Source organism: Rhineura floridana, chromosome 22 (genome assembly GCF_030035675.1).
Source record: "Rhineura floridana isolate rRhiFlo1 chromosome 22, rRhiFlo1.hap2, whole genome shotgun sequence".
Taxonomy (NCBI): domain Eukaryota; kingdom Metazoa; phylum Chordata; class Lepidosauria; order Squamata; family Rhineuridae; genus Rhineura; species Rhineura floridana.
Window position 1 is genome coordinate 2884499 of NC_084501.1, and position 17309 is coordinate 2901807.

The 17309-nt window shown below is 45.3% G+C and overlaps 1 protein-coding gene across 3 annotated transcripts in view; it reads left to right on the plus strand.

Annotated features, from left to right (window-relative positions):
* The window catches only part of ANKRD35 (ankyrin repeat domain 35), a 35803-nt gene extending 29722 nt beyond the window's left edge, over nucleotides 1-6081 (plus strand). For 2 of the 3 annotated variants that reach the window (XM_061606087.1, XM_061606089.1), the window contains 4 exons: nucleotides 1332-1421; nucleotides 2975-3040; nucleotides 4107-4204; nucleotides 5041-6081. In XM_061606087.1, coding sequence (XP_061462071.1) covers nucleotides 1332-1421; nucleotides 2975-3040; nucleotides 4107-4166 — 216 coding nt within the window. In that variant the 3' untranslated portion in view covers nucleotides 4167-4204; nucleotides 5041-6081. The remainder of the gene's footprint in view (nucleotides 1-1331; nucleotides 1422-2974; nucleotides 3041-4106; nucleotides 4205-5040) is intronic. The other variant, XM_061606088.1, reaches the window with a different exon arrangement.
* The last annotated feature ends 11228 nt before the right edge of the window (nucleotides 6082-17309 follow it).

The following is a 17309-nucleotide window of genomic DNA, read 5'->3' on the forward strand; positions in this document are numbered from 1 at the left end:
TAAGCATATTTATACAGTTAATATTGATTCTTGTATGTATCTATTTATGGGCTGCTTATTTTAGGAAACCTGGAGTGTTCATGTGTATAAGAACGCATATAATCAGTGAGAATTCTTTGTATTTTTAGCAGAATCAGTAAAAACAAAACTTGTCAAGATCAAGGAGGAATTAGAAAAGATATGCGTGGATAAGCTTCACTTCGGGATTTTCTGAAAATTCTGTCTTTAGTGGTTTCTAATTTGGGTTTACTGGCCAACTGCAGACTGTCAGACATCACACTGCACCACAGAATCCTAGAATAGTAGAGATGGAAGGGGCATGTGAGGCCATCGAATCCAACCCCCTGCTCAATGCAGGAATCCAAGTTTAAAGCATCCCCGACAGGTGGCTGTTCAGCTGCCTCTAGAAGGCCTCCAGTGTTGGACAGCCCACCATCTCCCTAGGTCATTAATTCCATTGTTGTACCACACTAACAGGAAGTTTTTCCTGAAGTGCAGCTGAATCTGGCTTCCTGTAGCTTAAGCCCATTATTCCATGTCCTGGGATGACCGAAAAGAGATCCTGGTCCTCCTCTGTGTGACAACATTTCAAGTACTTGAAGAGTGCGATCATATCTCCCCTCAGTCTTCTCTTCTCAAGGCTAAACATGCCCAGTTCTTTCAGTCTCTCCTCATAGGGCTTTGTTTCCAGTCCCCTGATCATCCTCATTGCCCTTCTCTGAACCTGTTCCAGTTTGTCTGCATTCTTCTTGAAATACGGAGACCAGAACTGGATGCAGTACTCAAAATGAGGCCTAACCAGTGCCGAACAGAAAGGAACTAGTACTTTACGCGATTTGAAAACTATATTTCTGTCAATGCAGCCTAAAATAGCATTTGCCTTTTTTGCAGCCACATTGCAATGTTGGCTCATGTTCGGCTTGTGATTAACAACATAATAAATCTGTCACAGGATGTTTGGTTGAGAGACAATCTTGCTGGCTAAAGGTCGTGCAGTGAACTTCATGGCTGAGCAAGGATTTGTGCCAGGATCTTCCCAGCCGAATTCAAGCATTCCCACCAGTAACATCACACTGGCTTTTCCCTCACTGGAGCCTCTGGTGTCACTGGGCCAGTCTGAATTGTAAGGGCCATATTGGGGAATCGGAACAATTATTACTAGCATAGTTAGAAATACACTGTATTCTTTGACCAGACCCCACCAGTGGTCATGTTGTAAGGTGATTACCCCATCTTATAGACAGGAGGACTGAGACTGAGGAGGAATTTGCCCAGGGATGTCCTGGCATAGATTAGACTTGCATGCTGCCTGTTTTGTCATTTCGCCTTAGATCAAGAAGTTGCTAAAGGAAACAGAGAAGCTTTCAAGCGAAGTCCTCAACTTGCGCAGCGAACGTGCCCGCCTCCAGCTGCAGAATGAGGTGAGTCTCATTCCAGAACATTCTTCAGTAACATTTCTGGAACATTCTAGAAAGCACTGGATAGTTTATGGAGAACAGTGTTTCTAGAGAGGACGCCTAGGAAACAAAGAGGCTGTCCCTAGTCATCGTAACAAAGGCTTTCCCCCTGAAACGTCTGTAATTTGCACATGGTTCACCTCAAACAGATATGCTAATTATCCAGTTCAGATTGGCTACGTCAGTATATCTATGTGGCATTTCTAGGCAACAGGGATGGGTGAGAAATTCGCATTTCAAGCCAAATCTATTAAATTCGCACTTTCTGAAACAATATAAGAACTGAAACGCAACCATCCTTTGAAATTCGCACATTCAGATTTTGCAATGCAGTTCGACAACCAACCAATGTTTACAAAAATGCATATGTTAGGGGAAAGCATGTTTAAAAATGAATATATGTGAAAATGACATACAAAAATGCATCGTATGACAAGAAATTGCTTGCAAAAATGTGTACATTAGTCAGAACCGCCTACAAAAATGTTTATTAGGAGAAATTTGCACTATAATGCTGGAGAATTTTCGTAAGAATTTTGTTTAAAAAATTGTAAATTGTGGCAGAAATGTTGAGAACTGAATTCAAGACTGGGAAAATGAGATAATCGAAATGGACAGAACTTTCCATTCCTACTAGGCAATGTTTCATTTCTTTCTGCGCCAGCCAGGGCTATAGCCTTCAAAAGAAAGTTTTACCTGGAAGTTGATACCTGCAGGGATTCCTTGGAGATCCTGCACACTCTCCTGGAAACTAAGCCCCCTGTTCACGCCATTGGCTGCTTCACACATTGCCAGTTTCTTACACAGCTTCCAAGTGGGGATTCTTGCCATGTTGTGCAGGGAAAGCAAAGAATTATTATTACCCTGATGAAGTATTTGTGCACCACTTTCCCTAATTGCTCAAAGGTCTTTTCATTCCTTGACTGGCAAATAGTTTTCTTGGAGGCCACTTTGCAGAAAGACTGGAGGGTTTTTGGGGGGCAGGATCCCCATTCCCCCCATCAGCTGGTCCTATTGCCACAGTAGTCCCATTGAAATGCGTGGGCATGATGAACTTGGGTTCACTAATATTAATGGGACTACTTTGAGTAAAACTTGGACTGCAACTACGCTCTGTGTGAAGAAGTCCTGAATCAGCTTCATTGTATGAACCTAGGTTGTATGACAGGGAGAAAAAAGTCTCTGCAGTAGCACTATTGCATATTTATTTTTAAAATGAAAGCAGATCTCAGGGTATTGTATAATAATAACAATCACAACGACAGCAGGCTCTAGTGAGGGAGTTGCACAGTGTGGGCACCACCCCCGAAAAAGCTCTCCTTTCTGCAAGCATAATACACTTCTGCAAGTGCTGGTGCTTGGAGAAGTTCTCAGCGTGGCTTGAGAAATTTGAGAAGAAGAATTTATCCCAAACTGCTTTGGGCCTTATGAAGCTTTTCTTGTGCACCTGAAGGTCTCCCTTGTTTCTTCGGGAAAATGCCTATGGACTTCATCTCACTGGTTGTTGTTTTTTTCAGGTTGTCCAGAAGAACCATCAAGAGATTGTGGCCATCTACAGAACTCACCTGCTGAACGCAGCCCAGGTAAGAATGCCAGAGAAATGTTGGGCATTTTTGTCCCTAGGCCTTGAGTAGAGGAGAAACTCCTCCCCACGGCCTGGACCTCTGGGAACTTAATAAAACATTGTGAAACCAGGGGGAGGGGGGCTCCTGCAGGTATAGTGATTCCTTGCTTCCTGTGCTGACCAGCTTTCCCCAGCCTGGTGCCCTCCAGCTGTTTTGGACTGTAACTTCTATCAGCCCCAGCCATGCTGGGGGCACCAGGTTGGGGAAGGCTTCTATTGACTGCACAGAGGCAGAACAAGAGCTGGTCTGCCCAAACGGCAGATCACACAGCAAAACGTTTCCTGTATTGCGCCCCTTCTGTCAGTAGCGAGGTTTTATTCCTTTACTGCACATAGAAAACAGGCATGTCAAGGGGGCAGGCAAGCCTGGAGATTTCCCTCCTTTATGACTGGTTTTCTGTATGTGTGTAGATAGGCTTGTTGTTGTTGTTTTAATAAGGGACAGCATTCAGTCACAGGATATCCTGGCAGCAGCAGAGGTGGGCAAGAAATTCACATTTAAGGGTGGTGAGCCTCCCCAAGTTTTCCAAACAAAACGTCAATCAAAAAGCAGCCATCCTTTGAAATTTGCGCTTCTTCTGATTTTTAATGCAGTTTTCCAGCCAAGTAATGTGTAAAAAAAAAGTATGTATTAGGGGAAAATCTGTATAAAAATGCATATTTTAGTGAAAACAACATACAAAAATGCATTATATTAGGGAAAATAGCCTTGCAATGTGTACATTAAACAAAACTGCACACAAAAAGATGTATATTAGGAAAAATTAGTGCTAAAATGCTGAGTTTTCACAAGGACTTTAAAAATAAATAAATCTCACACTGATATAGAAATGTAGACAAACTTAATATTGGAAAAATTAGAAATGGACAGATTCCCCCATCCCCTAGCCAGCAGTGTGCATTCAAGAACACAGGATCTGATGTTGTGGAGAGGCCAGCAATGTGTCCCTGTTGCACTATATTGTTTGGATGAGAAATTTGGTGGCCCTTCTTAAGAGGGGGGGGATTATATTTCTCCAATTCAGGGTTTCATGGATGAGGAGGTCCATGCCATGCTGCTCCGGATCCTGAAGACGAACGATTAGTGACTAGTGAATTTCCAAGCCTTCCTCTTTTCCTCCACGTGAGAATGTTGTTCCTTTATGTTACCAACAGAACTTTGATTCCCACCAATCTCTGTCGTTAAAAGCAGGACTTTGTTGGAGCCCCAGGTTCTGTTTCAGGGCCTTTTTAATGCCAGGCTTTAGCCCTGGGAACATGCAAAACCATTGCTTCAGGCTTCCCATCTTAACCAAGTGGTAGGAAGTTCCAGGGGCAGCTTTGCAAGATCATTTAGAGTGCTGGAGGAGCCTTTGTATAATTGAGCTGTTAGTTTGCATATGTACAAGTGGAGTTAGTGGGGAGCAAACAAGCTCATAGGGAGAGATCTTCAGTCTCGCCCAAAACAACGAGACAGCTCCCCAAAACCTTGTCACTTGGCTTACCAAAAATCAAACCTCTGGTTTCTCCCTTTTTTTGCGGGGGGAGGGGGAGGGGAAGGAACAGGTACAAAATTGCCAAACCTGTTTTGTCAACCCCACCTCCGGCACGTGATGCATATTCTGGTGACTTGTGGCAGCCACCAGCCGTCAAAGGCCATTAATAAAGGTCCCATTGCCCACCATCAAGTGCCAGGCTTAGGCAAAATGAAAGAGAGAGGATAGCAGTCTTGCATACCCAAAGAGCATGCTCAGAACAGTAGAATAAAGAAAATACCCTCTGAGCACATGTGAAGTATATTTGCTTCTAACAGACAGCAATGAGATCAGTCAGATTCCTTCTCACGTGGGATTAAGAATCCAAGATTCCAAATGGAAAAGCAGGACTTCCAAACAAGTTCAGGTTGCCTCCAAAAGGTATGGCACTCAGTGACAGAGCTTGTGAATTATGCTGAGAGTTCCAATTATTTTCTCATTCCAGGTTGCGTACCGTTGCAGACATTAATACCAGCAACATAACAAGAAGGCCAACTTGTTGTGTCTACACTTTTCCAGCATGAAGAGACCGGTTCACCCCCCCATTGTCAGCCCTCTGCTTTGATTTCTGGAATCATCCAAATTGGAAAAATTCTGCAGTGGGGAGGGAAAACTCCATAATACAACCCCCTTCCAAGTTGTGTGATAGGAATTACTTGCTGTGTCTTGCATACATTTGCATGCAATATTCTTGTGTCTTCCTCTTCTTCTCTGTCCTTTTTAATTTTTATTTTACTTTTTACAGAATTGGGAATTTTGGCTGGGATGGTGAACAGAAAGAAGGGGAGCCAGCAATAGGATATTGGGGTGAAAGAGAATAGAAGGGAAGTGAACCAAGAACCACCCATATTAGAACTGCCTTCTTCCAGAGTGATGGGCTGCGGCACTGGCCCAAGGCATTTCCATGCCTGAGACAGCCAGATGTCCTCTCACAACCACACAAGTAACAATGGGCCCCAATCTTGTAGGATTTTTTCCCTGGGCAAGCCCCATTGAAATGAATGAGCGGAGTGCTCTTCTGCAGCTCCCATTCATTTCAGGGAGGCTTGCGCAGGAGAATGTGCTGCTGCAAATGATGTCCAACCAGCCCCAGACCTGCCTGTCTCCCAGTCTGCCATCTGCTTCCCCTCCCCTGAAGGTAGGGGGACTTTTATGACAACAGATTAGTGCTCCTGCACATAATGGGTGTGGCAGTTTGCACAGGATGTATCCTCATGCTCTTGGAATTATAAAATGTTGGAGGTCACCCAAAGACCATGTAGTCTGACCTCTACCAAGGATTATTTGTTTAATCTTGTTTGGAATATCTAGAGTTGGGTTGGTGTTGTTTTTACCTTATAAGGGTTAACGTTACTGTTGAAATAGTGTGTGTGTGTGTGTGTGTGTTTAGTTTTCTTTAAAAAAAATTGCAACTTGCTTTGAGGCCTGTGAAAAAGGGTAGGATAAAACTGGAATAAATGACGAGTGCCTGGCTGGAATGCCCTCAGCCCGTTGTCTCCTTTTCTGACCCTGTTGTGAGCATGGCAAATTGCCTAGCAGTTGAGAAGTGGGTCTTTATGTACAGAGACAACTATAAGGGCATGGGAATATAACAAAGAATGGAGCTGGATTAGACCACAAGCGGCATATTTGCTACTTTTGTAGGTGCTACAGCACAGGAGCTTTGCCAGGGGAAAAAGTTGGCAACCTCAGGGCTGCAATATCATCCAGGCTTTCTTGGAGGTAAAATCCCACTGAAGTTAGTGTGACTTACTTCCCAGAGTTGAAACAGGTTTACGCACGGGGATTTCAGTTTCCAACAGGAGCCAATCAGATAGAATTAGATAGATGTCTCTGCAAAGTCCACAAGCAGGACATGAAGACAACATTCCTCGCGGTTGCTCCTTATTTGCTCTTAATGTGGAGGTTCCTTCTAGCTATCATGGCTAACTGCCAGTGATAGACACATTCATGGAGGAATACAGGTCTGTGGTAGTGGCCATTGCCACATCTTGTGGCTGTGAATTCCATGACTTAATCACGTGTTATCTGTCTTCGTGGGGGCTTGATGTCCACACATGGAGGGATCACCACAGGCATCAATAAAGCCAATGTGTGTGGGGGCCCCCGATGGCCATTGTGGGGGCTGAATGTGCACCTCTCATATCCTCATCCAGCCCTCCCTGTCCACTGGCCTTGAGTAGAACCCAGTCCACCTAATGGCCCATGAGGGAAGGGGAGTAACCCAGCTTCTTTGAGCCCTGCCCTGATCCCTCTGCATGAAAGTACTTGTTTACAGTCGTGTAGTGGCAATTTCAGAAGTGCAGGGTCTCTTCATGATAGTCCCAGCCACACCCTCTCCCATCCTTCCTCCCCCTGCTGGGAATGAGATCCTTGTTAATGCCTTCTACCACTACAACAGACGTTCCTAGGAGCCAATAAGCATAAAAGAGGAGAGTGTTAGCTACTGAGAAGAGTCTTCTTAGCAGCTGACTCACCTCCTTTTACTCTGATTGGCTCCAATCAGCAGGAAAAACAAGAAAGCATGTTAGTAGACTCTTCTCAGTGGCTAATACACTCCCCTTTCATGCTGATTCGTTCATAGAATGCTGGAGACATAGGGACCCTGCTCCCCAAAAAGTAAGGGGACTAAGACCCCCTGAGTCCCCAAACGATTACACCCCTGCTTATTTATTTTCTTTTATTACATTTCTATCCCTTCTTTCCTCCAAGGAGCTCAAGGTGGCATACAAGGTTCTCACAACAACCTTGTAAGGTAGATTAGGCTGAGAGACTAAAGTCACCCAGGGAGCTTCATGTCTGAGTGGGTATTTGAACCTTGGCCTCCTAGGCCCTGGACTAACACCCTAACCCAGGGGTTCCCAAACGGTGGTCCACGAGCTTCACTCAGAGGGTACGCAGTATGCCCACATTAAATATCCATGTTGATTTTCAGTTCTATTTCTATCACTTCTTTGGTTTCTTACATATATTGCATTTTATTGCATTCCACAGAATTCAAATTGTAATACAACAGAATGCAGTATATGTAAGAAATAAAAGAAGCGATAGAAATGCAATTGCAAGTCATACAGCATCCGGTGCAGCCCCTGACAATCGCGTCGACGGGCAGAAAAATCGTCAAGTGGTCCGCCAAGACCCTGAGCATTTTTCAAGTGGCCCATGGGAGGAAGAGTTTGGGAACCACAGCCCTAAACCCTGCATGTGCCTGACGTGTTGGCAGAGTGGGGGGTCCTGCACCCTCTTCAGGTTGTTTTACTCCAAAATGTGCGCACAGCACACCTGGGCAATAAACTGACATGCAAGTGGTAGGCATCCTGCCATGCGATATACTGTGAGATCCTTCCTCCCACACAGGGAGAGGAAAACAAACCTGTGGGCGATCTCCAGGGTCTCGGAGGGGTCCTAGACCCCTTACTTTTTTGGGGAAAGGGTCCCAGCAGGGTCCTTATGTCTCCAGTGTCCTACAAAGCAATCGGCGTGAAAGGGGAATATGCTAGCACTGAGAAACGTTTTCTAACTTGCTTCCTTGTCCTTTCCTGTTTCTTGGAGCCAATCAGAGTGAAAGGAGGTGAGCCACTGAGAAGGCTCTTTTCAGTAGCTAACACTCTGCTTTTTCATGCTGATTGGTTCCTAGGGACATCTGTTGTTGTGGGGGAAGGCATTAACAAGGATCTCACCTTCAAACCAGCAGCAAAGAGAAAAAGGGGGAGGGTGTGTGGCTGTGACCATCATGAAGGCACCCTGAATTTCTGAATTTGCCACTGCATGACTGATAATCTCTAGTGACAATATGATATTTTGGCTGCGGGTTATGTCCTACACGGCATTTCCTTCTGTACTGTACAATGAATGCCCAACATCTAAGCCCACCAGGTGGGGGCCCTCTACATGTCCTGCATTTTGGTGCTGCAAAAATGAACGGGGGGGGGGGCTAGGAAAAACTGGTATCTCATTTTGCAAACCTACCTCAAGCCAGCGATATACCAGTTTTTAAGGGCAAATCTGTCAATGTGAGCAGCTTTAAGCTCAACCCCTTTCTTCCCGTTTTCTCCCCTATTCTGCGTTTCTGTTCCCCCCAACAGAGCCTCTGTGGCTAAGCAAGAGCGGCCAACCTTACACATTGCCCCACAATGCAACAGAGAGCCGGAGACAAAAGCTGTTTCCATAGAGAAAAGGTGGAGCAAAAGAAGAGTTAGTTGCCAGCCCAGTAAGGGAACAGGGAGAAATTGCCCAATTTTTGAGCTGATGACCTTTCCAGGATTGCACAAGAGTGACAGGAGGAGAACACAGGCAAACTGTAGCATTCTTATTTGAGAACTGGAACTAACTGGGTGCTAGGCGCAGTGTACAAAACACACAATTGATGCATTCTCCCTGGAAAAGGATAGGGTAGGAAATGCATAGACAATACCTGCCGAAGAACAGGCTGAGCAGAGCTTCCAGCCGTCCAGGAATGTAGGCTCAGCCCACTGCATAACCTTTGCTCCCAAGCAGCAGAATAAATTGTGCACATTAAATTATTCGATAAGACTGTGCTTGCTTCAGTTTCATAGTTAGGTTACCTTGCTTGCTTTCATTGAAAAGACAGAGCAGTGGTCCAGCGATGGCGCACAGAGTCATTGTAGTTCATTTTTTAAAACATCACAAGGCCTGGGGAGAAACGGACAAAGCCTTTCCTCTCTGGCTGTACCAGTTTCACCAGAGACCAGAGCAGAAGGGTGGTGGAGGAAATGGCAGGGGCCGGTAATGGAGGGGGCAACTGCACATTGTCGCCAACCATATCACAAATTATTATTATTATTTCGATTTATTAGCTGCGAGATACCCGAAAGTCTCCCAAGTGGCTTACAACAATATTAAAACAAAAACAGAAATACTATAAAAATGAAACCATAAAGCAACAACACAACTTAGTTTGCATTTGGCAACACACTAATAACAGCCAACATCATTTCATCTTACTTTATCAAATGCCTGGGGGGAAATGTAAGTCTTTACCTGGCGCCAAGAAGACGTCAGTGAAGGAAACAGGCAGACCTCACTGGGGAGCATATTCCACAGATGGAGAGCTACAACGGAAAGGGCCGCTCCCTTGTCACCACCCTCCGAGCCTCCCTCAGAGAGGGAATCTGCAGAAGGCCTCAGAAGAAGATCTAAGGGTCCTGTTAGGTTCATATCAGGAGAGGCTTTCCAGAAGATGGGGTCTGAGCCATAAAGAGCTTTATAGGTCAAAACCAGCACTTTGAACTGGGCTTGGAAGCGTATGGGCAGCTGGTATAATTGGAACAGGATTGGTGTTGTTTGCCTTGAACCCATCAGCAATCTGGCAGCCACATTCTGCACTAACTGAAGCTTCTGCAACGTTTTCAAAGGCAGCCTCGTGTAAAGTGTAGTGCCATAATCCATTCCTGAGGTTGGATTATTTTGATAATTATAGGATTGCATCCCAACCTGGGTTGCAGTGCAGTGTGGCTGATTATCTGCTGGTTTGACCTACAAAGCCTCATACAGCTCAGGACCCCAATATCTCAATGACTGTCTCTCCCTATAAGTACTCTGTTCATAGGGTTTTTGTGGTAAGAGGTATTCAGAGGTGGTTTACCATTGCCTTCCTCTGAGTTTGGATGCATCTTAGTCTGGTGTCTCAGCTTTGACCATTCCGCCGTGGGTGCCCCTGCTAGGAGTCTAGCCTCTTGGTCTAGGCTCCTGACGGCATTGCTCTCAACTTCTTCAACACTCTCAAACCCCCTCACCACATTAAGGTGTGCATCCTAAAGGATTAAACCAGAACTGTCACTAGAAGCTAAAATGATGAAACTGAGATTATCATACTTTGGAAACATTATGAGAAGACATGATTCACTAGAAAAAGACAATAATGCTGGGAAAAACAGAAGGGAGTAGAAAAAGAGGAAGGCCAAACAAGAGATGGATTGACTCCGTAAAGGAAGCCACAGACCTGAACGTACAAGATCTGAGCAGGGTGGTTCACGACAGATGCTCTTGGAGGTCGCTGATTCATAGGGTCACCATAAGTCGTAATCGACTTGAAGGCGCATAACAACAACAACCCTATGTGTACCAACCCGGATCTTCCGCTTGGCATCGGAGGTGTTCTTTTGTGGGCACCCTCCGAGAGAGTGGCAACACAAGAACAGGCCTTCTAGTGGTGGCCCCCCATTTGTGGAACACTCTCCCCAGGGAGGTACGCCTGGCACCATCATAATCCATCTTTAGGCGCCAGGTGAAACCATTTCTCTTGTCCCAGGCATTTGGTTCTTAACTTTGGAAGGCTTTTGGAGGGCTTCTGTTGTGTAATAATAATAATAATAATAAATTTTTAAGTCGCCTATCTGGCCGTGACAACGGCCACTCTAGGCGACGTACATAAAAAGATAAAAGGATAAAAATACAACCTTCCTAAGAAAAGTTGCTCCACCGCCTTATATAATTAAAATAAAATAAAATACAAAATTGCTGGCAAAATGTGTATATTAGGCAAAATTGGATATAAAAATGTGTATATTAGGAGGCAAAAGAAAATAATTCTTCACGCAGAGGCTGCACATAGTTAAACTATGGAATTCGCTCCCAGAGGAGATAGTGAAAGCGACCAACTCGGATGGATTTAAAAGAGGACTAGAGAAAGTCACAGAGGATCAGTCTATCAGTGGCTATGGGCCATGATGGCTATGCTCTGCCTTCTCAGTCGGAGGCAGCATGCTTCCAAATACCAGTTGCTGGAAAGCGCAGGAAGGGAGGGGGGGCTATTCCACTCAGGCCCTACTTGTGTGTTTTCCAAGGGCAACTGGTTGGCCACTGAGAACAAGACGTTGGACTAGATGGGCCATTGGCTTGATCTAAGCAGGCTCTTCTTGTGGTCTTATTATTAAATGCAAACTAGACTTGGCTCTGGAAACATGAGAAAGGGACAGAAACTGAAATTGACAGAGATCTGTCCAGCAAGGAGGGTGCAAGGGAGGGTCAAGTGACAGCGAAGCAAACCAAGGCTTGCAGAAGTTTGGCAAAGGCCTTGCAGGTCTTGAGAAGGGCTGAGGGTGACAGAAATCTTTCCAGATGCAAAATGGCTATTTTCCTCGTCCGACCAGCTTGCACAAGAATCTTGCACACGGAAAGTTAAAATTCTCAGCATCTGTAATGTCAGGTTGTTCCTCTCGTTGCACCTTCCACATTGGTGCACAGAAAAGGGCAAACGGTCTTGTGCTTGGGGGGGGGCATGGCAAAAGTGGGGAGCTCTATACCAGATGCAGCAATGCAGCAATGCTTGGATGGAATGTTTTCTTCAACTCTTGCTTGTCTGAGCTAAAGATGAAGAGGTGTGTGTGTGTGGAAACTTGACTTTTGTGTGGTTGGAATGTAGCCTACTGGACAAAGGTAAGAATCGTATCTGTTGCTCTGCCCAATTTTTGTACGCACGTACGTACACACACACACCAAAGGTTGCAGACCAGGGAATATGACCCTGAAAGATCCCCTACTCCTGTAATAAAAATATGTGGGTCGCTCTCGCTGGCTCGCTGGTTAGCAAAATTGCTGAGGCATTTCGAGCACAGATAACTGACTACTGAACTGTCTGAACATCGGACACTTCTGTCTCTTTCTCTTTCAAAAGTCGCAGCAGCAGCAGCAGCCCAGACTGAGAGCAAGTCAAGGCACAGACGGGATGAACTGTGTGGCTCTGGAGTCCAAAAACAGACTCAGAATGGGAAAAATGGGAAATGCACTGAGGCAGTCTCAAAATGGGACAAGCCACATGTGTGGAACTTCTCTGCTTCACACACACACTGACAGTTCTCAGATTGGTGGCAGCCAGGAACAGATTTGAAAAGTGTGACAAGCCATACATAGTAAGCATTTATCCTTCATGCGCTCTGCCAGTCCTTGCCTTGGTGATGGGGGATGTGCGGCGGTAGTCAGGAATGTGTGTCTGAAAATGGAGCAAGGCAACTAGGCAAGGCACTTTGCCCTTCACATCTTTTAACCGAGGGAGGTGAGAGGGGTTTCGAGGGTCATCCAGTCTGCAAGTAGGAAGAGGTGCCTGCATGTGGGACTTTCTATTTCACAAGCTTTAACCATTCTTAGATTGGGGAAGGGTTAGGACCACTAGTGGCATCCAAGAACATATCTATGCTTCTAGCTGGTCTGTCCGGCCATCTAGATATCAAAAGGTGTGTGTGTATCAAAACAAATTTGTAATCTGGAGTTCAGTTCTGATCACTGCACTTTTAAGAATGACACAGACAAACTGGAATGGGTTCAGAGAAGAGTCAGGGACTTTCAAATGGTCAGTAAAACAAGTCCTGTGAAAAAAACTTGGTATGTTTAGCCTGAGGAGGGGACAAGGTCCTACTCTTGAAATCCCAGAATTCATCGCACAGAAGAGTGCAAAGACTTGTTCTCCACTGCTGCCCCAGAGGGTAGGGCTAGGTCTGCCAGGTGTAAATTGACAGGAGGGTAGATTTTGGTGGAACATTAGGAGAAACCTCTTGAGGGAAAGAGAGGTTCAGCAATGGAACCAACGACCGAGAGAGGAGGTGGGCTTCACGCAGTGGTTGGGCAGCCATTGGCTGGGGGTTGGCTAGCTCTGGAGTCCCCCCACTGAGCAGGAGAGGCGGGAGGTTGGACTATAGATGGCCTGTGATGAGATTCTATGGATAACCATCTCATATATAGGTCGCTGCCTAAGCCAGAGGTGGGGAACCTTTAGCCCTCCAGATGTTGCCAAACTGCAACACCCATCATCCCTGGCCTTTGGTTTCTTGGCCTGAGAAAATGGGTCTTGACAAAAGACCTATGGGTAAGATCTTGTTGCGGGGAAGAAGTTTGTTCTTGTTAGAAAGAAATGATCTGGCGTTGTCTGGAGTGGGGGTGCCTTAAGGTCAAAGCTGGGGCTTGCTAACTGGAACCATTGGTGACCTGTGGGAATGCATGTCTGCCATGGCCCTGGAAGGTTCCATCTGTGGAGGGATTTACAGTTGCTTCCCCTAGGAGAGTTCCTGGGAGTTTGAGTGATCGCCATTTAATAAAGTGATTATTTCAGCTTGCCTAAAAATGAAACTAAGTTAGAATGCAACTAAGAGATAGGAACAGGGAAGTTGCAAAAGATCTAAATCAAATATGACTTCATAGGGAAACTTGGTGGGATGACTCCCATGATTGGAATATAGCCATTCAAGGATATAAACTCTACAGAAAGAATAGGAGCAACAGAAAAGGAGGGGGAGTAGCATTATACGTCAAAGACAAATACACCTCTATGGAAATCCAAGAGAGCGAACAAAGTGGTCCAGTAGAGACCATTTGGGTAAAAATAAATGGAGAAACAAATAAAACCGACATGGTAGTAGGTGTCTACTACAGACCCCCTGGCCAAGAAGAGGTGGTAGACGAGGCCTTTCTCAAACAAATCTCTGAAATCTCAAGGAGGCAAGAAGTAGTAGTGATGGGGGACTTCAACTACCCGGATATCTGCTGGGAGACAAACTCTGCGAAGCACAAAGCCTCCAACAAATTCCTGATGGGCCTTGCTGATAATTTCCTCTTTCAAAAAGTAGAAGGAACAAGGGGATCGGCAATCCTGGACCTGATCTTAACTAACACGGACGAATTGGTCACGGGAATTAAAGCAGTCGGTACCTTGGGGGAAAGTGACCACGTAATGCTGGAATTCGTGGTTCTGGGGAAAGCCAAAGAAGAATATAGTCAAACATGGACCTTGGATTTCAGGAAAGCCGATTTTAGCAAGCTCAGGGAAATGATGGGTAGGATCCCGTGGCTAGATAGACTAAAGAAAAAAGGAGCCCAAGAAGCGTGGGAGTTCATGAAGAACGTATTACAAAAAGCGCAATCGCAAACAATTCCAAAGAGGAAGAAAAATGGAAGACATCGGAAAAAGCCAATGTGGCTACACGGAAGACTGGTGGAGGAGGTAAAAGTAAAAAAGAGCATGTATAAAGAATGGAAGGAAGGACGCATCACCAAGGAAGAGTACCGACGAGCGGCTCGGGCTTGCAGGAATAGCGTAAGGAAAGCTAAAACCCAGAATGAGCTGAGGCTGGCGAGGGAAGCGAGGAACAACAAAAAGGGGTTTTTCAGATATGTTCGAAGCAAGAGAAAGACCAAGCAAATGGTGGGACTGCTGCTCAATGAAGATGGCAAAATGTTGACAGATAACGAGGAAAAAGCAGAACTGCTCAACGCCTATTTTGCCTCCGTTTTCTCCCAAAAAGGGAACAGTGTGCAACCTTGCATCGGTAGCAATCTCAGTAAGGGGTCGGGATTGCAGTTCAAGATTGATAAGGAGATAGTCAGGAAATACCTAGTTAACCTAAATGAGTTCAAATCTCCAGGGCCTGATGAACTCTATCCCAGAGTATTGAAGGAACTTGCGGATGTACTCTCGGAACCTCTTGCCATCATCTTTGAGAAATCCTGGAGAACGGGAGAGGTGCCGGAGGATTGGAGACGGGCAAACGTCGTCCCACTCTTTAAAAAGGGTAAAAAAGAAGATCCGGGGAATTACAGGCCGGTCAGTCTGACTTCAATACCGGGAAAGATATGAGAACGGATAATAAAAGAGTCCATTGGCAACTATCTAGATGACAATGCTGTGATTAGTAGGAGCCAGCATGGGTTTGTCAAGAAAAAATCCTGTCAAACTAATCTCATCTCTTTTTTTGATCGGGTCACTAGCTTAGTAGATGGTGGAAATGCTGTAGATGTCATCTATCTAGATTTCAGCAAGGCATTTGACAAAGTCCCCCACGACCTTTTGATTAGCAAACTCATCAAATGCGGACTACATGGAAATACTGTCAGGTGGATTCACAACTGGTTGGAAAGCCGTACTCAAAGAGTGGTCGTCGGTGGCTCTGCTTCGGACTGGAAGGAGGTCTCGAGTGGAGTGCCACAGGGTTCTGTCCTGGGGCCGATACTCTTCAACATTTTTATCAATGACTTAGATGATGGAGTGGAGGGAAGCCTTATGAAGTTTGCGGATGATACGAAACTGGGAGGGATAGCTAACACAATGGAAGACAGGAATAAAATCCAAAGGGACCTGGATAGACTAGAAAATTGGGCTGAAATTAATAAAATGACATTCAATAAAGACAAATGCAGGATTCTGCATTTAGGCCACAAAAACAAAATGCACAGGTACAGGATGGGAAATACCCGGCTTAGCAGTAGTGCGTGTGAGAAGGACCTTGGAATTGTAGTGGATCGCAAGTTGAACATGACCCAGCAGTGTGATGCTGCGGCAAAAAAGGCAAACACGGTTTTGGGATGCATAAACAGAGCTATAGTTTCCAGATCAAGGGAAGTAATAGTCCCACTATATTCTGCATTGGTCAGGCCTCATCTGGAATACTGCGTTCAGTTCTGGGCGCCTCATTTTAAGAAAGATATAGACAAGTTAGAGCGGGTTCAGAAGAGGGCAACGAGGATGATAGCCGGTATGGAGAACAAGTCTTATGAGGAAAGGTTGAAGGAACTTGGCATGTTCAGTCTGGTGAAGAGAAGGCTGAGGGGTGACATGATTGCACTCTTTAAGTACCTGAAGGGCTGTCACATAGAGGAGGGTACAGATTTGCTCTCTGCTGCCCCAGAGGGTAGGACTAGGTCTAATGGTTTTAAGTTGCAGGAGCGTAGATTCAGACTGGACGTTAGAAGGAACTTCTTGACAGTAAGGGCAGTTCAGCAATGGAACCGACTGCCTAGGGAGGTGGTGGGATCCCCTTCGCTGGATGTCTTCAAGCAGAGGCTGGACAGCTATCTGCGGGAGATGCTCTAGCTGTGGATTTCCTGCTGTGAGCAGGGGGTTGGACTCGATGGCCTACAAGGCCCCTTCCAACTCTATGATTCTATGATTCTAAAGCCTGCTCTTTAGAGATGCTTGGTTTAAATGCAGACATCAGATCATGGTTATGTTAGGTGGATTGGGAAAAGGGAAGAGTGGGTCTGAATAAATATTTCACATCTCTGGTTGTAAACAACCCACCGGGTAGGAGATCTTAGGATGAAGTGATTGAACTGCCCAATATGGGAAGATAGGCAGGCAACCACCTGGCACATGGATAGGGCAGGGTCTAAAGACGTAATAGGAACCACCCAGAATAGGTCAGAAGGTGTATGATACTGTTAAATATGGTAATAACGTATGCTTTTGGGTTGGCTTCCGCTTGGCTTCTTTGAGGTTCTTGGTAACCTCTCTCCCAATGATCATTGGTCTATGTGTCTTTCAGTAAACTCTGTCCTTTGGAGCGCAATAAATTGACTGGAAAATTTTCCTTCTACACATCTTCAAAGCCTTCTTAGGATTCATCTTAGTTGCTATGAGGTTTATTAGGAAGCGAGCCTCATTCTTTCTTTTGGTGCCCCAAACCCTTCCCGACCCTTTTGCAACACCTTGTGTGCTGCCGTGTTCCTTTGTTCCAGGTGGGGTCGATGCCGCTGTCCTCTGTTTGGTAAGTATTGGAGCTAGGAGCAGTTAGCTTGTTTGTTTTCATTCTGTTTTACAATTCCCAAATGATGTTTTCTAACTATATCTCTTATTGGTGCTCTGGGTATCTTTTATGCTGCTGTTTGTAATTATGTTAATAAAGCTACCTCATATTTGCTGGAGTGTGTTCCTTTAGGTTTCAGCCATGGTACTAAATCCAGAGCCTTGACCATCTTGGCTAATTGCTA